At 43.4% G+C, this 23219-nt stretch overlaps 1 protein-coding gene across 9 annotated transcripts in view; it reads right to left on the bottom strand.

The window, feature by feature from the left end:
• Positions 1–2314: 2314 nt before the first annotated feature.
• The window catches only part of GABRP (gamma-aminobutyric acid type A receptor subunit pi), a 37973-nt gene continuing 17068 nt past the window's right edge, over positions 2315–23219 (bottom strand). For 3 of the 9 annotated variants that reach the window (XM_054841787.1, XM_054841783.1, XM_054841784.1), the window contains 10 exons: positions 19736–22192; positions 16141–16230; positions 15208–15320; positions 13039–13106; positions 10866–11083; positions 9913–9995; positions 7363–7500; positions 5904–6056; positions 5357–5550; positions 2315–4436 (listed from right to left, as the gene is read on the bottom strand). In XM_054841787.1, coding sequence (XP_054697762.1) covers positions 4122–4436; positions 5357–5550; positions 5904–6056; positions 7363–7500; positions 9913–9995; positions 10866–11083; positions 13039–13106; positions 15208–15320; positions 16141–16196 — 1338 coding nt within the window. In that variant the 5' untranslated portion in view covers positions 16197–16230; positions 19736–22192 and the 3' untranslated portion in view covers positions 2315–4121. Of the gene's footprint in view, positions 4437–5356; positions 5551–5903; positions 6057–7362; positions 7501–9912; positions 9996–10865; positions 11084–13038; positions 13107–14729; positions 15168–15207; positions 15321–16140; positions 16231–19735; positions 22193–23219 lie in introns of those variants that run through there. The other 6 variants (XM_054841781.1, XM_054841782.1, XM_054841785.1 and 3 more) reach the window with 5 other exon arrangements.

Raw genomic sequence — 23219 nt, 5'->3', positions numbered from 1 at the left:
TAAAGACTGGCTGTTGTGACACTAAATACAGTAAGCAAATGAGAGTAGTTTCTGCTACCGATTCAATCAGTAGGATTGAAATGGAATTAACCTTTAAAAAATGGAAACTATTCCTTACAGCAGATGGTAGTGTTTGCATATGCAAGTACCTCTTGGAAATCACAATGTAAACCACATGCTCTGAAACAATAGGGTTCCTGAGTTGAACCCTTCATCCTTCTGAAAATGAAAAATAACACTCTCCGAGCTCAGACTGGTGGCTGCTGCAGCAGGACCAGCTCCTGCTTATGCTGGGGTGAAGTGGGCACAAGAAAAGTTAGGGGGAAAAACAAGGGCGGGGGGGGGGGGGCATAGAAGGAAGCAGGTGGATGTTGGGATGCACTAAAAGGCAGTATTTCTCTTATCGCTCGCTGCTACGCGCCTAGGCGGATATGTATTAGCTCTAGAGGAGGGCTGCAAAATAGGTTGTGTTAGCCTGTTTTAGTTCTCTATAGTGCAGCTCCTTCCTATTTCAAACTGGATAAATTAATCCCCAAAATGCTTTACACTGCAGTGGCTAGGCTGCTTTGGTCCCTGTGCTAGCTTGGGCGACTATCTATAGCATATTATGAGGCTTTATATTCCTCTAGGTTGTACCCGATACAAGCATTTGCATCTCTTGAAAGCTCCTCAAGTTACCTGCATTGCCTGACTGCTGCTCACTATCCATTGTGGTTTCCTATGCTAACACACATTCACAAGCATTTGTCCACAAAGGCTTAAAGTAAGTGCAAATATTCTTAAAAAGAGACAAAGATTCCAGAAGCTGCAGTTTTAGGAAGTATGTGTAAGGAAAGGTTACAGCAGACCAGAACATCACTGCAAAGCAGAATCATCTCAAAAAGCAAGTTAGTCTTTTCCTCCATACATTCATGTTCTGCCAAGAACACAAACTGGCACCATGGTGGAATAATAAATGTTAGCGGTAACTCTGTCCTGTTGCTTGTCCAGATTCGTGGTGCCAAGTTCCCTCAGGTCTATGGGGCAGGTGTGGTTGGTGGGAGGTGAAACCGCTCCCAGCTCAGGAACCGTTAGCCTAGAGGCTCTAGTAGGCTGCTACTCAAACCCCTCCTGTTCCCTGTAGAGCCCATGCAAGGCTGAACCCTCAACCAAAACAGAGCTGTGTGCAGTGCTTACCTGTGGCTTTGTCCTCACCTGCAGCTTACATGTTACCTATCAGTCCTTTGTGGGAAAGGCTGATGTTCAGTTGGTGTCTGTCAAGATATCGGGGCTTATCTTTGCACACCAGTAACGTGGAAGCTGCTCTGCACTCCAAACCTATCAGGATATGAAAGTCTCATTCTGAATTCAGCAGTGCTTCTAGCTTGTGTTAGACAACACCTGAAAGAGGCAGGAAAGACTTGAGATTGTGCAGTGCATCATCCTGACTGCTCTCAAGAACGTATCAGGGCTCACAAAGCTCATCTGTCACTGCCCAGCATCACACACAGGACAACAGCAACACCAGTAATAACAGGAAGCTGCTCCAGGACATCAGTGCAGCTAAGCTGATTTGCTTCACTGTAGGATGTATTGGCAAAAATTAATTTTGGTCCCTCTGACATGCCTGATGTACCTGCAGTAGGGTAGAGGCTAGGTAGCTTGCTTACTTTGTGTCTTACCTTCCATATCTGGTCCTTGCTGAGCATCAGTTTGACCACTGAAATGGCCTTAGGAGCACTCCGTGTGCTCCCCCCAAGGCAGTTAGTATCTTGTGTTACAACAGGGTTGTATAGGGAGACAATCATGTGTGAGGTGTAGTAAAGTGGTGAAGTCCGTCACTAAGAGAGAAAATTATATGTAGAAGCAAATAAAGTCCAAAGGAGTCCATACTTTCTAGATTTTAAGAGTTTCTGAAGCAAGATGTTTCCCCTGGCCAAGCCAACAGCTCTTTAAGAATATTTTCATAAAGTATCTGAAAAAACGTTCCTTCCACTACTGCCTTGTGTCCCTCCCTTCCTTCTTGAAGTTACCAAAATCAGCAACAAATGAAAATAGACAGAGCTGGCACTTCTCAAGACAACATGCTTTTCACTAGGCCAGGTCAATAAAAAATGTTTCGCTGTACAGAGGTATAACTTAGAACAAGTCCTGAGCAACTTCAGAGCAGCAAAGTTGTAATGAAAGCTGCATCTAATGAAAGCAAGCCTTGAGAGTGGCAGTCTACTATAATGTACAAAGAAATTCCTTCTGTTAACATTAATATTTGGCGGCTGGTGTAGAACACATATGGGCATTTTAGTTGGGTCTTAAAGAAAGAAATTGACACAGAAAGAAGGTAATGATTTTTTTAATAGAGGATCTCTCTGGGGCTTTGTGTTCATATCACAAACATTCACTTTATTACATTTTATGGAATGGACTTTAAATGCCAGTATATACAAGCCAACATTTCATTATTGGAATTTGTGTTTATTCACTTGCCATTGTCAGTCTGTTCCCCTTTGTCTTCTTGTGCTACTCTTTGTAAAAGCTGTGATTTATGAATATGTGGTTTAGATCCTTCACAATATAGTGTGGTGAAGTGGTTCGATAAAAAGTTATTAAAGTAAAAAATCAATAGTTTTGCGTGCTTTGCCCACCTTCTATAGGAAACCCCAGTAAGAGACTCTTAAACTAAGCAAACACCGTGCGCGTGATACTGTAATATAAGCTACATGCTGAGAGGCCTTACTCTGCCAAAACGCCTGCTGAATGGTAGCCACTGCAGGCAATTACCATTTTGCCTACATAACTGCAGGATTATGCCCTCAAAGTTATGAAAGTTGCATAGACCAAAAGGGGGTGGGGGGGAATCTGCCATAAAATGTTAATTTTAAAATCAGGAAATAAAGACTTCAGTAGCCTTAAGCTACATAGTACCAAATGGCATTTGGTTCTCAAATGTAAGTGTGTGTGTGCACCACACATTTAATTTATTTCTAAAACAAAGCTCTGGGTCCTGCTGATTGCAGCATAAACAACTCTGGCAGTTTCCAGAGCCCACTTAGAATCTGAATTTCTGCAGAAACATAACACTGTTTCAGCCTAAAATAGAGAGGAAAAGGCTGATTTAGATCATTGTACCTCAGCCCACGCATGGTTTTTTCACCCAGCAGCACTGCTGACTTACCACAGCTGCACAGCCACATAAAAGAGGGGATGACAAATTGGCCACTCTTGCATATGGCTGGCAAGAAACAGGAGCTGCTTATAGCAGTGAAACCTGAAGGAGGCACTCTCCAGGATGAAGAATAATATGTTTGTGAGGAAGACATGGAAGGTGGTAGAATCTGTTCAACTGTAGCACAACAGGAAGAGTAGAAGAGATGGGTTACAAAACAGTTCTGCTGCCTATATTTTATGTTCCCAAGTCTCTGGAAAAAACACAGCTCTACAAATAAAAAGCCCTCTATCTGTCTTGGAGATGGATACCTTCAGCAAGCGAGGATTATCTCAGTGAGTCCTACAGGTATTAAAAGCAACGAGGCGTACCACTGCGCCGATGCCAGCACCACTGAAATCACTGGTCTGGCACCGCATCACTCCTGGGACAAGGAAGCACCGTGCACAGGAACTGTTCCTCTCTGCACATGGCACACTGCTGCCTTCGGGTTCTCTTACTTGAACAGAGGAGCTATTGAGACAGCAAGCACAGTCCCTCTGTTACCATTATCTCTGGCAAACAAAGAATAACAGCTATAATCCTACATCCTCTTGGAGAGCTAAACTAGAAGGTTCCACCCTGCTTCAGACTACCAAGATGATTTTGCCACCTGTAGTGCTCTGGGGGCCTGCCACAAGCAGTCCTACACACCCATCTCTGGCCAGGTGAGAGGCTGGGTGCTGGAATGAAACAGGTATGAGCACAAGAGCCCAGCACAGCCACTCAGCTGAACAAGCAGTTGTCCAGAGTCAACATTGCTAGTGCTGAAGCACCAAAGCTTTGCATCTCGAGTACCTCACACACTCTTCTGCTCTGTGGCTCAGGAAACACAACAGAGTGTTTTGTCCACGTTGGATTCACTGTGGTTAGATATCTAGATGCCCGTTGGCAAGATTCCTCTCCTGCTGAAGTAGGAGAATGAAGCGATTAATTTCTACTAAAAATATAAATAATAAGCCCAATAAAACACATTGACCAGCATGAAAAACAAAGGGAAGAGCAATTTGGAGTAGTGGTCTACGTTACTGGGGTTCTGAATTGTGAAATAACCAATAATCCTGTGCATTTTGTTTCTCAAGACACATTTGATTTTCTCATGAGTTTTCATGGTCAAGTCACTGCAGTTAACATTATTGCTGGAAATCTCAATGCTTGTAAAGCTGATTTTCCGTTGATAGCCGGTGATGGAGCTGTTGAGGATGTTAGTGATGTTGACACCTTCCATTTCTTTAGTGAGCTCATTTGCAGACCCCTAGGGAACAAAAGCATACAGTTAGTTTTAGGGTTTGTCTTCTCCTGAAGAGGAAAAGTGCTTTAATCAATAAGGAGACCAGAAGGATAAAAACACAGCTTCATATGCATTCATCCCAGTATTCAAACATGCCTTTCAGCTGCTGTCTATTTTTAGGAGTGCCTGAAGTCCCAGGGATGCCTGTGTTTGCACCATGGTATTTCTAGAGGTGTTTTGAGATCTTCGAGGGAGTCTCAGTCTATGTCACTGAGCAACCTGACATCCATCTCTGCACGTCTATGCCACAGAACTCAGCAGTGAGGTGGGAAACATCTTTTCCCTCTGATAGGATCTGGACCCTTGATGACCACAGGACTATAATCATACCTGATTATTTATTTTCTCCCACTAAAGCAGAGCACTGAACAATTCACTGTTCTGGGACTAATGTTTGGTACTGTCTTCTGGGAAGGGAGGAAGAAGGGTTCACCTTTCCTCTGGGAGAGGAAATTACCTTCCAGAGCAGTGTCCTAATCAGAGTTATTCCATAGAAGAGTGAAGAGGTGTGTTACACTGGCTCTTCTCTGGCTGCATTTTGAAAGGAGCAGAGGTGCTTCATACTCTCACATAAGCTCAGCTCAGGGTTAGACCTGATTCTAGTGGCAGGCCAAAGCACCTTCCTCACTGTGGTCCTACGACTCTAACATGACTGTCAGCTAAAGCTGCTGCTCCTTCGGCTGCTGCGCAGAAGTCTGCGTCAGAGACACAGTGGTCTAGTGCTGTTCATGCATTTGTTGCGCACAAAAAATTAGCTTTAGTGACAATTAGGAGAAGCACTTGTTACTGTGTCCATAAGAGGAACACCATTTGTTTTAGTTAATGGCGGATTAATTATTGTCAATCCAAGATAACTAGGCTTATTAAAGTAGATCAGGCCTTACCTCTTGAGGTCCTTTAGCAACACACTTTTGTGATGAGCTGTAGTGAGCCACTGCATATTCCACAAGGGCACCAAAGATGAAGCTGAAGCAGATGCCGAGGTAAACATCAATGGCCTTAATGAAGCAGTTGGTTTTCGAAAGGGAACTTCGTGAGCCAATCATCAGAGTTGTCATGGAAAGCACCGTTGTGACTCCTTGGAAAGCAGAAAAGGAAAGACCACCTCTTGTGGACACTTTGGACAAGGCTTGGCCTACCCTCCCACGCACGTTGTCACACTCTATCGCTAGCCAGATAGAGAACATCACTTTGTACCAAATCCAAATCATCCATCAACTGAAATGCTTCTGTAGCTCTAGCTTACACAGGCTCTCCCTGCCTTTGACAACCTGGCTTCATACTGCTAACCCAGCTCTGCCACAAATAAAAGCAGACTGTGAGTATGCTGTTTATCACTGAGCAGAGAACTCAAGAAAACTACCGTCTACCCAGCCCTCAGAGGCTCTCCTGCCTGCTTAAATCTTTTCCTTTCCTCAGACAATAACTCACCAATGCAGGTTCTTGCAGGCACTGAATCCAGTGTGATCCAAAAAGAAACCCAGGACAACATGACGAGCAGAGTGGAGGGCACATAGGTCTCCAAAATGAAGTAAAGGACGTTTCTTCTCAGCTCAAACTGCAGTATCAGTCGTGGGTAACTGCCTGTTCCCAAAAAGGAAGAAACACAGTGAACACGAGATTCCCAAGAACCCTTGAACTGGAATTGGGACAGCTCAGCACCAGCCCTTCAGCTGATGTACTTCAGCAGAGCTGCACTGAGATCGTGGGAGATGTGTTACTTGCACAAGCTTTTTGCCTCAGAGGCCTTACTTACCTAAGATACCCTACGCAAGAGGACACATACACACCACATTGCAGGACAAGAGACATTGAAAACAATGCATAACTTGCAAAGCAGCTCCTGAACTTAATCCACAGTGGAAACATTTTATACCAGTGTCTTAGCTCAGAGCAGAGAAGGGCTGATGCTTTCATCTATTCTCTCATAGCACAGCACATTTTTCCCAATGAGCGCTTTGAGGGGGCATTGCCAAGTTCTGTCTTATCTGATGGCTGAGAAATAAACAAAAGATTTTTCTCTCGATTTCAGCAGGCTTTGGCTCATGTCCCAAAGCATCCCAAGTATCTTATCATCACAGGAAATTAGACCCCCTGTATTAATTAGTAATTTGTGATCTTTGATAAATGTGTCTTTTTCTGATAAAAAAAAATCAGCCAATTTTTTAACACCAATTTTTTCATAATATTGGCATAAGGATTCTGGGGCTGGATTGCTAGTATTTGCAGGAGATATTTCTGCTGTGTAAACAATAGATCCCTTTGAAATGCAGAAACAAAACCCATGTTGTTCATGGGCTGTGTATGCTACAGTAAACAACAAAACTGTTATTTTTAAGACCTAGCCATTCTAAGGAAGTTTTGCTCCCTTTCGTAGTGCCTGTGTTTGGAGAGAAGAGTATTTACACTGATAATGAAAAAGACATTGAATTCTGATGTACAAAGGGATCTTATTCCATCATAACATGATAGCATTTTAAAATATACTTTGTTTGTACATTACAAGTTAATTTTACTCCCAGTTACTGAAAACATGGCACTCTGCAGTATTTGTAGTCTGCACACCTGGGAGGAAGGGAGAGAGTTTATTCAAGTATGTGTGGAGAAGGAAACAAGTGGAGAATATAAAAAAAACCAACTGAAAATTCATCAAGTGACTATAGTGTATTAAAAACCCCATCTTTCCATGGATTTCCATCTTGCAGAATATCCTGATTGCAGCTAATTGGATTTCACTCACCATCTTTCTATCTCTTTTTGTGAGATTAAGATTTGGTAAAAACTTCTCTGGTTCAGGCTTGAGTCAAAAGATACTGGCCCATAGAAGGGAAGGGAGGTGGGACGGGAAATACTTGAGAATTTTTCTTGCTTTTCTCTTTCACTGATTTACCTGTTTCCTGCTGTGACTTCGAGACCAGGGTGTAGTAACGTTCCACTGTGTACTGAGAGAGCCGCAACTTTTCTATGCCATGGACAGAGTTATTTCCTCTCAACCATGTGAAGATGACGTCGTTTTCATCATATCCCCCTAAGGAGAACATGAAGACCCATATTAGTGTGGTTTAGCCAGTAAAATCATCATAGCTTGGGTGGGAAGGAACTTTTAAAGGTCACCTAGTCCAACCTGCTGCAATGAGCAGGGACATGATCGATGCCTTGTAGGCTAGACAAAAACCCTCTTAACTGTGTCAGACCATGAGCGGATGTTGGCTGTTCTTTCGCTGCCGTATTTTCAGTCTGCTGGTTCAGATTTCAATAGGAGCACATGCCACCGAGTGATGCACAACATGCAAGGCTGCTGAGAACCTATTTCAATCATTTATGTGGGGTTTTTCTATTTTAAAATATTTTAACAGTTTAAAAGATAACATGTTCCTGCCATCTGCAGTTTGAATTCATGCAGCAGGATAAAACTACTGCAGCGATTAACTCTCAAACATAGTCTCTTCAGTCACGAGAGGAGAGCAGGAGAAACACAGTGGTTAAAAAAAGAGAGTACAGATCCCATTGAGCCCCTTACCAGTTAGCAGAAGCATATTTCACTGAACCGTCTATTCAAGTGCTTAAAAATACCAGAAAAGGCATTTTCAGTTAGTCAAGAGCTTGGAGCTGAGCTTGCTATGCGGTTATGAACCAGGTTCTTCTGACTGTATATGCATTGTCCAGAAAACCTGCTCATAAAACCAGCTTTTTCTACAAATCATTCCTCCTATACCCAAAGGCTTTAAGTTACTGAGGACAAATAAATGCATCTGACATTGAGGCAACACTGAGTTCCTGCCTCAAAACTGTGGGACACATGAGATCAACAATTCAAGCAGATATCAGTAAACTCCATATATGCCGGCTGAGTAATTGCCTCCAGGAATGTAACATGACCTCAGGTTGGACTGAGGGATACCTCAGTCTGAGGGGTAAAGCTTGTACTGAGGCACCAGCCTGCCATTCGCTTCAAAAATTTCACTTAATTTAGGAAACAAGCTCATCAATCTCACTAATTTGATTCTTTTATTAAGTGCCCTTCTTTGAGAAAATGAGTAGGGACGCTTTGATTCTGATAATAACCTGTTCATCCTGGTAGCAGGAATAAAAAGAGCTGCAACTGCATCTTATCTAATTTGTGTTTTCTTATTAGACACAAATTACCAGAGCTCGAGTGCGATGAACTCCTAAATTAGTTGTCCAGGATATGAATCCCTGCGTAGAATCCTAAGCATGTGACTTTTCAAAGTTTCTAAGCAGTTTTATAAATTGTGGTTACTCAGGAAAATTTTATAATAAATGATAGATTGTTGTTAATTCATCTGGCATATATTTAAATAGCATTATTTCTGGGCACTTATCCTAATGAAATCTCCAGTGGGCAACGTGCGTGTAATTTCATTGGAATTATACAGCAACTGAGCATGATGTAGGACCCAATCACTTTTACAACTGGCCCAAACAAGCTATGTTTTAGCAGAAGAGGCCAATTGTTATTATTTCAGGAGCTGTTCTTTGTAATAAAGTTAACCATGGTGAAATAATATGATTTTAATGTGAAAATGACATGTGCTTCCACAGGTGCTTCATCCTGCAACCCCAGAAGCTAAAATCTGGTCTTTTCAGTACTGAGATTGTAGATGTTTCTTTCTGTGACATGAAGCAGGAAACGCTTGCTTGCTGCAGAGCTTCACACATACAGAACAGCAGCACTGCTCTCCTGAGCTCCTTTGTAAAAGCTCTGTAGTGTCCTAAATTTTCCTGCAGTCTTTCCCAGCCAGTTCTGCCATGGATAAGCTTTTAATTTAATTGAGAGCAAAACTCACTCATTCCTTTTCTTGAGAATTCCAAGACACAGACTCCTGTTGACAAGGGTGCCATCGTCTGCATCACTGTAACAGCCCTCATGGAGAAGCATATACCACAAAGCTGGGTTTGCCCTCAGTTGCAGTTCATGAGTTTTAGAACCACATTCAACTCATATTGCAGTAAGAACCACCTTTTGCACTGTCTCATTGCAGTGGAGGTTTGGGAGGTGCAACAGGGGGCAGATACCTGAAACTGTGAAAAGTTGTTCTTGCTGTACTCCATCCCATGAACTTTCCCCAGAAGTTAGTTTTGAAGAAGCTGCATGTACAAAATGGACTGAATTTGGAAAACCAGCCATTATTACTTCATCCTTTCTGTGCAAAATTGAACTAGCTACTCTTCAATAAAAATATGATTTATTACCACTTTTTATATAAATTGCACAGTGACAGGAATCCTCTAAACTGTGGATTACAACACAGGCGTTTGAAGAATGATAAAGCAAAATTGTTTTCTTTTGAACATTAGTATTTGCAGGAATAAAAGCATACTCCAGAAAGCCACTGTGATGAATCCAAATATTCAAGATGCATAGTTACATATGAATAAATTTAAAAAGTCACTTTTTTTCCTAGAATGTTATACTTACAGCTTTCTAGCTGCAGTCTGCACGTTTGTGTGTCCATGGGATATTTTGACAGGTCCATGTTACAAGCAACAGTAGTAGTGATTCTGTAGGAGGAGAAAGAATTCTGAAAGTTGTAACAAACTATCTCTGTTTTTCACAGCAAACTAGACTGCAAGGACTCTGCTCTGACATTTAGATAATTTTGACCTATGAAATGAATGGACTGATACAATCAGAGAGAACTCTCCTTAAGTAGATAGGCTCTCTGCAGCCATGCTAATGAAAGCATAACTGAAGGAGGAATTTTGCTTTGCTGTAGCAGGAGATTTAGTGTAGATTCACGTTTTCCAGTGCTACAGTTTGCGCATCTTAAGAAGCTGCCCCTTGTCACCTGAGGCATAGTAACTAACTGCACACATACTCTAGTTTGCTCTGATGTGGAGTGTAAATGAGTTAGTTTTTAGCAGCTTTACTTTGCAGTTAATGTAACAGGGACAGTTACTGTGAGCTGAGAAGAGTTAACACCGTATGAATTGCTTACGCAAGTACAGTGCACATTTCTGCAGTCCACGTACAAATACGCTTTTTGCTAAAACGCGGAAATCATGGCTACATGGCACTGGATAAGCAAATAGTTTCCCACCATCTGTTAAACTTTTACTGTTATGATGTTATGATGTCCTCCCTCCATTCCATCCCTGCCTCCAGCTGGCTCAACCTGTCCTGTTAACACCTAAACTCATAAGCGTTCTGAGCGTTGCTGTGCTCAGGACGCACGGCACGTATCACCATGGGGAATCGTGATCCTTGACTGGCATTCCCAGGTGGCCAGAACAGGGGGCAAGAGTATGGTCACAGTTGGCATGTTGACCCCAAACTCATTACCCATGACAGATGGTATCTGCTGCTGTCCTTCATAATTCTGGAAATCTATTCTGAACCATCATCATCATCAAAGCCAAAGGTTGATCTACCTTAAGGCATACAAGATAGTGCCGTTAGAGAACAATCTTATGAGGCGGTTCCCCACAGTGACATCGTGCAGGAAGGACCTTTTTGACTCCACAATGTAGGTGTCTGGTACCCAGAGCAATTCCACTAGACGAGCATCTAACGTGAAGCTCTTGTTGCCGTGAAAGACCAACCGGGGGTCTGTCCAGCGCTGCCGCAAATATATAGTAGCTGTGTAATCCTGGGAAAGAGAGGAAAACCTGTGAGGATGCACGTGCAGAACACCTGCACAGCACAGCTGTGGCTATGCCATGTGCAACAGGAGGCAGAACACACATTTGTTCAACCTATGAAAGCCCAGCTTCAAAGGCATGCAGTAAATCTGATAGATTTTCATCATAGTTTTATTTATGGTATTATATTTCTCATGTACTTACCTTCTAAGGTATAGAGTTGAAGGACTAAAGATATATACTCATAGAAATTTTTTTTTAATTAGCTATTATTGTAATTGATATTTTTGTGTCCATTTTGCAGGTAAGAAAACAGATGGAAGTGCACACTTGAGGCCATTCAGCAAGTCACTGACATTAAAAATCAGTCATCTAGAGTTGGAAAATTATACATGTACTATAAATGTGATCATGAAAGAGACATCAGCACTTTGGAGAAAAAAGGTAAGCAAACCCATCATTATTTCACCGAGGACTTAAAAAAGCCCAAACAAATGAAAAAACAAAACTTGTAGCTTCTTTTTTAATAGGAGTTCTGAATCTGAGGACAGTAAGATTAACTTGAGTTTAGCCTGCCAAAACCCACTTGCAGCGCCCCATCATAAAAGAATAAGCAGTTCTCAGCTCTAAAGATAATTCTTTACTGAGCCTTCTGGACAGACACAGGGCACTGTTGTACTATTTCACTTCCTCATGCATGAAGTAAATGCAACCACCAATGCCTTTTGTTTTCAAAACATCTCTGTCACAGACACACTGATACTGGTGATTCTAACAGCGTGAAGTCACTATGTTTTACCACAGATACACTGCCTGTCTGTGCAGGATGAAGCAGTTCTGTTTCATTTGATTTGCAATTTATAAAATGCTTTAAGAGAAAAGGTCTAATACTGGGTATCAATGGTTAGCATTTGCAACTTTTAAAATTTTACTCTCAGCCTGTGACAGAGAAAAAAACATGTCAATGCACTGTTACAGCTTTCAATACACTGAGTTACACAGTGATAAAAGTGAAGAACACTGGTTGATTTCCAGCTTTGATCGAGCCACAGAGTAAGCCTCTGCAATGTTTTCTATATGGTCAGAGCAATTTAGATGGATCATCAAGAAGAAAAACTCCAGAACAGGCTATTTTACAAGGCCCTTTAAGTTCCAAGTTTGTGAATAATTGATTTTGTTGGTTCTGCCCCTTCCCCAAAATGAATAGCTTTATTGAAATTACAATATTGTATTTAGTGAACTTGTTTCATTTGTTGGGGGAGACAAAAAAAAAGTCAGTGCTGTCCTTGCAAATGCTGAAATTAAGTGTTGAAATTGTTCCTGACTGAACGTCAGACTGTTTGGACTGAAACTATTTGCTGAATTTACCCAAGTTGCCCATAGTTTGGGTCAACCTGAAACAGGAGTTTTCAGCAGTGTTTGAAATCCAGCTGTTATCAGAAGTGCAGGGAACCAGTGGTGGGAAGATGTTGTCTGTATATTTGAAAATTGTTATTTGGGGGAAGGGGGGGGATGACCAGTCCTTTGAGCCTCAGACTGTGTTGCAGCTCATAACCTCACTTCTCCTTGTGAAAAAACCCTGTCTTCAGTCAGCACCGGCATGACCAACAGAGACCACCCCTGCTGCAGCTACATGGAGGAAAGGTAAGGGAGAGAGAATGCCACACAGGATTGATTTTTTCCATTTCAAAGGGACCTGATTTCCAGGAGGTGCTGAGGTTTTCGGCAGTAAGACCTTTGGAGCCATCCTTGTTTACTTACAAGCCCACAGTACTACAGCACCTCCACAGTCTGCAGTCATAAATGAGCCCTGTTCTCATCACAGCTCTGAAAGTGGTCAACAAAGAAAAGCAAAAGCAGCTTGAATATGACAGTTTCTGTGCTGAACATACAGGAATATATGACACGTCTCTCAAGCAGATCCTACTCTTATCTCTTATAAAATAAAAATTCTTTCACTTACCATGTCGCTCTCAGATATACTAGAAATACTTGCAATGTCCAGACTCATTGCAATTTGAACAGGTTCTCCTGTGGAGGGAAAGAAAAGCTTAAGCAGAGAGAAGGGACGGGTGAAAGGTACAATAAAACCACTCAGGATGCTGTGTGGCGTGGGCTCACAGCATCCCACGCACACAACGCTGTCTCTAAAACCACAGAAGCCCAAAGGGGTGGACAGTTTCAGAGCATCACGATCCATAATAAAGTTGTCACTGTTAGGGAGCTGGAGTTCTGTATCTGGTGATGGTAGCAGAGAGCAAATACCCATCAGCACTAGCTCTGAGGATGAGTAGTTTATACAGGCAGCGTTTCAGTGGCATTTGCCGACAGGCAGCCAGGGCTAGTTTATCTCGTTACCCAGTCCACAGCACCCACACAGCGGCAAGAATGGTGAACTTTGTACAAAGTAGTTCTCACACGCAGCTCCCTGAGGACTCTCCACAAGCAGGTAGCCAGTGGCAGCCCTGTTTTTCAGAGAGGAAAAACTAAGAGGCAGAGAAATTCAGTCATTCCTGACACTATGCACTGGGTTACAAACCAGATGTGCAACAGCCTGTGTCTCTATTTATTTATTATATTATTGTTCTGTTTACAAGCAAATTTTCAGCATTCAAGCCCTGAATCTTGGTAGTCCCCCATTTTCTACCACCAACGCTTCAAATCCACCACAAGAGGGCAGCCCCTTCCCAGGGAATGTCAGCGCTGGGGCTGGAGAGGGCTCACCACCTCCTGCCGCGGAGGGGACAGCTGGCTCGGAAGAGGGTCATTGCTATGCCAGCAGAAAGACGCAGGCTTTCCCTTGGGCTGCGCCTGGTTATCTAATCCCCAGTATGAATTTCAGGCTCAGAGTAGGGCATGGCACTTTCCAAGACAGCCCTCTCTGCCTAGGTGACAACGCAGCAACGCCCTTCCTCCTGGGACTTGCTGAAACTCCTTTTCATCATCTAAATACCATTTAGGCAAGTCCAAGAGACACAGTTTCTAAATCTCCTTCCAGGTGCTTTTGCCTTTTTTGTTTTAAACTGTTCCAAAATCCAAAATACATTTCATTTGCAAAAGATGCATATTTTTTAAAGTAGCTGTCATTCACATCCTCCATCTTTGTTTTTAGATATTTAGACACCTGAAGCCCACTCAATTAATGACCAGAGGATAGATCTGCGAGGATCCAGGGCCTCTGGAGAAGATCAAAGCAGAGTCCTGACCATTTGTGTTTAACATTTGTGGCTTTGGTAGGCGTAGGCTGGTGTAGATGCTATTAATCTCCGTTACGTAATTCAGAAGCATCTGTTCACTGATGTGACAGGATCTAGAGGAGCTTTTCTATTCCTGCAAGAGATTGGACATTCAAGGCTGGTAAATTCTGTATTGTCCCAGAAATTTGTCACTATGGTCAGAAAAAGCAAGAAGCTCAAAGCTGCCAGTAGCAGAAGGTCAGTCTGCAGGAGCTACAAAGGGAAACATCCACGTCCTGGTGAAAGCTGATGGGAATTTTTCTGTTGAGCACAGTTTCATTAATGGGTTCTGGCAGAAAAGCAGTTTTTATAGCTGTTTTTTAAACTTTCATCGATATTTTTCGTTACAGCACTCACCTGGAAGGTGGGAGACCCGACACCCAAATTGGACTATGGCCTCAGGTAAGTTCCTAAATACCTGACTGTCCTTCAGGTGCTCCCTACTCCTCCATTGAGTTTCACGAGGGTTTAAAGCAGGTTTAGTTTGTGTCTCAGTGCAAAGTGAAAGCCTGTGTCAAAAGTCAGTATTTCCAGCAAGAAGAATGGCTTCATTCTGTATAGCCATGATCTACTATATAGATATACATGAACAAAAATAAAGCAGAAAATTACCAGGGTCAGAGTCTAAACAAAAGCATGTACAATTAGCGCAGAATTTAGTTACTCTATCAGGTCTTTCATAGAGGTATTGAAGTTTATGAATTCCCTGTTCTTAACCCCATAGGTGGACATGTTCTCATGCCCCACAGGTGCATGCACAGTCTACTCAAGACAACAGCGACTGCACAGAAAGGAGGGCAGTCTTGCATCCTAAAGAAAGCTTAAAGCTTGCTCTCCCCTCCCCACAAGCCTTACAGACCGTTCTGCAAACGGTCAAATGCACAGAGCCAACATACCACCAAAGTAGGGCCTGAGGTATTTGTTGTATCCCATGGTGAGGTTCTCAAAGCCAGGCAGGGATGTTGTGTCACTGCCACGCAGGTCGGATACATGACCCAGGGAGCACCTCCTGGGGACATAAATCATACTGTTACGTGTGGCCGGGTATGCTGGGCACATCCAGTGTGCAGCTGCAGCTGTGTTTCCAGCTTTTGCTCAAACTGTGTAAAATGCTTATTAAAAATAAGTACATCACTGAAATCACGAGCACTTGCTCACGTTGCTTATCTTGGCTGAATAATTTGCACCTTGAAGAGGTGGAAAAATGGCAAATTACCCCAGCTGATAGCTACAAGTTTGCACACACAGTAGCTTAAGGATGTTCTTAAAACATCCCAGACAAGTCAAGCAAGGCCTATGGATCACAAGTCTTAGTACTAATCCGCAGTCTCCCCATTCCCACTCCTCCTCATACAGTCTTTATAAGGAACATGCATTTCTTTTTTCCTCCTGCTTTATGACAGCCTGAGACAAATCTTACTGACCAACAGCTCCTCCTCCCTCATCACTAGTTCCCTAAAGAGGCTTTCATCCTCATACGTTAGTGTCAGGCAGCATCCCTACAGCTACTGTCAGGAGTAAAACTCCCAGAAGGGGAAAGGTAAAGCAGTGAGCACTTCCTGAGCCGCTCCTCAGACTCAGAGGGCATTTCCAGTGAGAACTGCAAACTGTTCTGGTCCTGAACAGGAGCTAAGGGATCGTGCTGTTAATGGACACATTGTGTTGCGGGAACCTTTGCAGGTTGCTCTCTTCTATGCCACATCTGTCACCGCACCCAGCTTTCTTTGGATGGGCTGGATAATTGGAAGGATAGTTTCTTTTCACCCATACTATTTATATGAAACACAATTCAGACATTCCCTGTAAAACAAAACAAACACTCCACTTACCTTTGGGTTGGAAGGAGCAGACACAGACTGAGGAAGCAAAAATATCTGCAGAACATCTCTGGAGATTATTTCTGTATTTGCTCTGTTTATCTATGAAGCAGAAAAAAAAGACAAAGTTTTGTGGTTTAAGAAAAACTATTTTAAGGGAAGGGGACAGGGAAAAGAAATCCTGCACAGCCAGAACCACACACTGTGTGATGTTTAACATTCCCAACACATAGTGGCTCCTGCCCTTTTTTCTAGCTTGTGTCATTTTTCAGCACCATGCTATCTTAACACTTTCCACATAGAAGACACTAGTGATAACTCAGGTCCTGAAGTCCTTGACAGGGTCACCAAATTTTAGCTGCCACTTTGGTTTAGACAGAGCTTTCCTTCCTTCAGCATGGGATGTTGAGAATGGCACCAGGGGAAGGGATTTATTAAACAGAAACATGTTTAGGCCGTTCCTGAAGACAGTTAGACTCTGAAGCCAAGTGAGACCCTGCCCACCCACATATGACAGACTCAGCATCCTTTAGTCCAGGGCTCCGCTAATCAGCTACGCAGAAGTACTGTAGCTCTGCACTCCATTAGCTTGTACCTGGGACGATCCCATGCTATTAATAGTAATGTTGGCAAATCACTCAGCATACAGAACAGGATGAAATCATTCCACTTCAAATGGGTTTCGTTGACTTTTCTGGGAGTGGAACCAAATCTTGGCTTCTAGCCTGAGACTCCCACGGGCTCGTGCTGGCCTTGGAGCAGGCGCCACAATGGGCAACTCTTAACTGCGCTCTGCTCCGCTCTGCGTTTTTGCTCCGTGCCTGAAAGCTGCATCAATTGCACACCTTTTCTCGAGTATACGGATGGTGCTCTGCCACACACCTAACACGTGCTGCCACAGCAAGGTGCTGCAGGATGAGCTGGTGGGTACAACGCTGCTGCAGCTGCCAAGGGGAGACTGTTAGTCATTGTTAGTTTGAATTGGAAACACAATACTGCTCAACCTGCTCCACTACACTATTTGAAGCGTACCCCATGCGTCAGAGTTTTCCTGCAGATACTGGCAAGGCAACATCATTCCTGGATGGATACGAGTCTTCCTTTTCATTATACTGTTACAAACTGGGAATGACTACACAAGTCTTTAAGCCCCCGTCCCCTTGGCACCAGTGAGAGCAAGATCCCAGCTTCAGATTTGGTGCCCTTCTCATGAGGTACAGCCATTAGAGCTTCAACCACAAACCTGGCCACTCCATAGTAACCCAAATAGGAATTTTCTGCTTGGGTTACATTCACAGAATCATAGAATGGTTGGGGTTGGAAGGAACCTTAAAGATCATCTAGTTCCAACCCCCTGCTGCGGGCAGGGACACCCTCCACTAGACCACGTTGCCCAAAGCCTCATCCAACCTGGTCTTGAACACTTGCAGGGATGGGGCCTCCACAACCTCTCTGCACAACCTGTGCCAGTGCCTCACCACTCTAACAGTAAAGAATTTCTTTCTAGCATCTAATCTAAATCGACCCTCCTTCAGCTTAAACCCATTACCCCTTGTCCTGTCACTACAGCCCAGAGGACACTCTGCCTTCTTGGCTAGTTGTAAAGCTCTGGTGCTGTGCCAAGGGACTGTAAGGCTCCAGGCAAGGAGAACATCTTTGCCCATACAGGGCTGGTAAAAACACCTCAAAATTCAAGCACCACAAATGCAGGACATCCTACTGGAGAAAGGCTGTTTTTCAAAGTAAAACATGCTCTAATATCTGTCCAGCATTTCAATTCCTAATGAGGCTTTGCACTTCTAGCCCTTTCTCTGAACATGGTGTTCAGCTGTTTCCAGAGGTTATCAAGTGCTCCTCGCTATATGTGATCATGCAGGGCTAGAGAGAGAATCATTTTCCCGCTCACAGCAATGTTAGACCACAATTTAGATGGGAACAAAGAAGGATTAGTCCAGGTAGTTTAAGAATAACAGATAAATTTATAGCTGCTGCTGCCACAGACTTGAGTGAACTAGAGTCTCAATTTCTCAGTGACCCTGCTAATTCTTTGCAAAACAGGGAAAATCTTATTTTCCTCCTTCAGACAATGGCTGTGAAGATAATAAATACATCAAAGACTGCTAGGCAGTGAAAAGGGGATCTGTAAGTACCTATGAGAGCGAGAAACTAGGCAGAGCAAGAAAAAGGTGGCATCAGTGCCCAGAGCTGAGCATAACCAAAGCTTCGTTTTACTATTCAATGTAGCAGTGTTAATACAATTGCAATTTTGCTTTTATAGTGCAGGAGCTTTCATCAGAGGTTACCAACTTCATTATTGCACTATCCTGGGAAGAAATTATTATAAGATTGTGTATTTATGTTTCTTTGACCAGTAAAGGATTTCAGTTTACTCTTACAGAAAAAAACCCAGAACCCAACAACCCAACCTTTAAACACTGTTTAATCTGTGGAATTAGGCAGTGGAAGCATGGCACAGGCAATACCAGAACGGCAGTAGTCATGAAGGCAGTACTAGTACGACTGGTGGAGAGATTGCTTCCAATGCCAAAGTTACATAAAAATCATTCATTATGTAGACTCAGAGATAATGAAAACCTCGAGAATAAAACAGCTTGCTCACCCAGCTCTGTTCTCCCTATTGGCTGTGAAAACTATACAAAGATGCAAGTATTATAGTAAAATAGATCCAGCTAGAGCAACAACAGCAGTATGCATCTCCACTACAGCCCAGTCTATGCTTCCTTAATTCTGCTTTACTCCTCTGTCTTTGAAGGGGTGGTAAGGGTGAAAGCACAAAAGGAGGAAAAATCACCGACAGCTTCAATAATTCTGTGTATAGGGAATGGGGTGCGAGGTAAGAGATGTACGCTGTGATGAACGGTCAGGGAAGCCAGCAGGAACCACTGCAGTCCTGTGTTACCTCCCATTTCACATCCGAGAGCACTGCCTGTGTCTCACTGCACAGAGCCGATTAGCATATTCTCTACTGGCTCTTGACATCCCAATGCCAGGCAGTAGGAGCAATTCTGAGAATCTAAAAAGCCGCCCAGAGGACCAAACCCATTTGACCAGTTTACTAAGCTTAAGGTAATAATTCACAAGGACAAGTTTTACTAGAACCAAATTGCTATGACTGCAGAACACGCTACACAGGCACGCGTGCCTCTCACAATAAAACCTGGCTAGGGAAGATAGAAAAAAGAAAACAAATGCTGAAATAAAAACAGATTGCATTTAATTTGCCCATTTAAGTGTTGCCTCTATTTATTACATAAACGTAAGATTTTCATGATGAACTCAGGCATAGTTTGTCTGTTCTACTTCCCTTGCACTGTAAGGGAAAGCTCTGCAGGGAACACCATGGGCTGCTTGTCCTGCGGGCAGGGGTGGTTCACAAGCGGTCCAAGGGCAGCCTGCGTCCCACACGCCTGGTCCTCACGCAGGCCCCACAGCACCTGGGACACCCTCACACCTGAAACCTCAGCCTGCCTGCACCCAGCACAAGTAAGACCATATCTGAAAATCTTAGGCAACCATTTTCACTGGGGTGTTTTCCTTTGATTCCCAGGAGAATGTCTGACAGACCTTGTCACGTGAGGACGCTTACTTTCACCTCAGACGGGGAAGAGATGATCATTCGGCTTTGCCGCAGCTTAGCTCTGCTGAAGGACCAGCGCAGCCCTGGCAGCTCTTTCACCACCTTTCCTCTGCCCAGGTGTGTTGCTCATTCGTGGTCAACACGACCAGCACACAGAACAGGGCTACAGAGAGAGGGGGGACAGAGTCAGAGACACCACCCCCCCCCCTTTTGCTCCTTGTATTCACTCCTGCAGAGCAGCTTTCCGGCAGAAAGCATGACTACACCATTGCCAGGAGTTTCCAGCTTCACAACCGCCTCGTGGCTGCACCATTCTGTGCAGAGCTTTCTTTGGCCACTGACATGAACACAATAGTTGCCAAATGCAATTACAAAATGATGAAAAAGGCAAAAAGCACCACACACCCTGGGATCAGACTTTGCTGGCTTTGCCAAAATGTCACTTCAAGGTCAACATATTTGTTTATCTAGAAGAGGTTTTGAGTGATTTAAGACAGATATAATCTGTCTTCCCTTTTTAAATGTTTCTTTTTTCTCCCTGCCCAGCCTGAACTGTGAGCAGTTGTCTGATCTTGAAAGACGACTGCTTTGGGGATGTGTGTAGCCAGGGAATTTTGTAACGGAAGGTTCATGGCATGACAGCTGCCTGGAAAGAGTCGGGTGTTCTGATGATTTATGGTAAGAGCTGTTCAAATTTTAACTTACTAACCAAACAAATCAATAAGGCTTTCATTTTCAGCTGATCTAAAATGATTTGCCTCTCAATTTTCTCATCTTTAAAGCTTGTTCTTCCCAGGAAAAAAAAAAATTGCTATCTTTTTTAATTTTTGAAGGTTGAAAATCTATTTTGGCAGGCCAGGAGAAAATCTGAAGCAACTGCAAGGAAGAGAATGGAGTTAACAACAGGGAAACAATTTTTGTACAACAGTTTTATGCAAGCCAGTCTTACTGAAAACCATACTTATTTATTTGACACTAAAATCAATTTATACAGAATGAATCTCATTATTACAGAACTAAAGAGCCAGTGGGATCCTGTCACATGTTAACAGATAGGGCAGCTCACTCCTCGGCTGGTCAGGACAAAAAGGGACACGAGAGGCTGATGGAGATAAAGGGAGTGGGAGAACCTGGAAGCAGCGCCTGTACCAGCAGGTGGGCAAGACCAAAATTAATTCTTTCTAATCTTTTAGCTTCAAAAAAAATCTCTTTTCTTGTTTATATTTTCTGGCTAAATCAAGAAATTGAGAAAAGACTTCAAGTGTGTTAAATAAGAGAAGGTAAAACAAAGCGCATAACTTTGGGTTGAAAGGAATGTCTCATATTGACTTAAGTCTTTCACGTTTCAAAACCTCAGAAAGTTTCTGTTTTGGTTGGAACCGAACCTTTTTCTGACCTGCTGGTTTCCCTGTTTGAGAAAATCTGAATTCAACCAGGTAGTTTAACAACTTGACCAAGTCTAGAAGGTCACTGTTGGCCCAGTTTTTGCCGGGAAGAGCAGGAGGTGCTGGCGGCAGTGGGGTGTGTGACACGCAGCTGGCTACTCAGTGACAGGCACCAACTGCTTTACTCTTTTTGGGTTTTGGGGTTTTTTTTTCAGTTGCCTTGAGTGGTTATCTGGAATCATGGACAGTTGAACAGGTGACCATATGGTGCTTGTAGAAATCCTTCAAGAACTTCTGTGAACTTCTGCTCTTGGTGAAAAATAAATTCTTTCCATCCACATCACTGTCATTACATCACATGAAAAATTACCTCTCCATTCCAGAAACAGCAGGCACTGCTGAGGTGACCCTTGCTCGAGGCAACCCTTGCTGTCTCAGCACATGGCTGACCCTCAGCGCTGTGTAGGGACCAGCCCCCATGTCTCCCACAGCAGGCGACGAAGCAGCACCCTGCACCCACAGGCCATCGGCAACTGCCCAGAGCGAGTCCCAGGCTGCACAGGACAAGCCAACACCAGGTAACTTAAAATACAGAGCCTGCTCCTCTCTTCGTATGTGCTGGTACCATGAGTGGCACATACAGTTCTATACGTAGACTTGATACGTAGTACTACTCTTAGTATGAGAGAGAGAGGAACCAGGCCTATTATTTATACGACACCCCATAAACTGCAGGCCTGATTCCTGGGAGAGTCAGAAGCAACTCCAAGATACAAGAAGGGTTTACATAGAATTAGATTCAGTCCTTATGTAAGAGCGTTAAAGCCATGCCTGAGTAATGCATTTATGTTTTTAAGATGTCTCATCCTTCAAGCTACTTCTGGGAAGTGGCAGCTTCTGCTTGCATCTGCCCACCCAACATGGTACACAGGTCTGCCTGCAGCTTGCGGGACCGAGTTCTTTACATACATACGGAAGTCTTAAATTATATCAAAATGAAGGTTTCTGAGATTTACTTACGTGAAATAAATTCTTCCTCCAACATGTCAAGTTTGGCTTCTGTTTGGTCAATTCATTTACTCTGAGCAAATACAACGTACATAACATTTACAAATAATGACAGTTTGATACAGAAACGTGGCATGCTTCAGGCAGCTCTTTCTCCTGCACCAGATAGCTTAACTCTAGCTCTCATCTAAACTTGCCTGTAATTGTCAATCTCCTGTGGCTGCAGATCCGTGAGCTCACAGCTGTCTGCTCAGTTACACTGGGCAATCGCTTCAGGTTTCATTCACTGGCTGACCTGCCCCTCACTGCCGGCAGGGATCCAGGGCTGGGTGCAGAAAGTTCATCTTCCCTCTCCTAGCAGGCAGACCGCTCACAAGCCCGGCGGTGTTGCTTTCTATGATTTTGCTCTCTACTTGCCAACCCTGTAATTGTAACCCTATATATATGGTCCCTCCCACCTCAGCAGTTCTGCTCGCTTAAGTCTCCTCCATTGTGTCTGTGCAGGTATTTCATGAGAGATGTAATTATTCTTGTTCCTATCAGCTGAGACAAGCATGCACAAGATTAACTCCCTCATGGGATGCAAAATGGTGCACCCCAAGTAACTTCCGACTACCTGTACATGTAAAGAGGAGTCTAATGACTGCAGGTACTTGTTAGATTAACAGTAAATAAAGCAAAGGTGGTTACTGAGGAGCTTTACTGAGTGCTCTGCTCAGAGGCCCTGGGTGTGCTAGAGGAGGGAATAGGAAATAAGAGGTAACTAGTATGGAAAGATTCTCATGTGAGCAGAATTTGGAAAGAATGAGAGTGTGTCATTTAGACAGAAAGGAATTGGAGGGACACAAAGATAAAATAAAGGAACACAGAGAAAATACATCAGACTTTTTAGGTTTGATTATTCTCAGATTGTATCAGACCAAGGGTGTGGGTGATACACTGACAGGCTGGAGCAGAAAAACAGCCACGAAGTTCATGGTGAACATTCTTCTTCCAAGCCTCCAGGTAACAGTAAAATAAGAAACCTGTAGATGCGCTGGGTGATTTTGGATTGCTTTCCTTGGTCATCTTTGATGGCCATGACAAATGACACTGTGCTG

The sequence above is a fragment of the Grus americana genome, chromosome 14 (genome assembly GCF_028858705.1).
Source record: "Grus americana isolate bGruAme1 chromosome 14, bGruAme1.mat, whole genome shotgun sequence".
Classification (NCBI taxonomy): domain Eukaryota; kingdom Metazoa; phylum Chordata; class Aves; order Gruiformes; family Gruidae; genus Grus; species Grus americana.
Note: the sequence above shows the minus strand (reverse complement) of the source record. Positions and strands in the feature narration are given on the sequence as shown.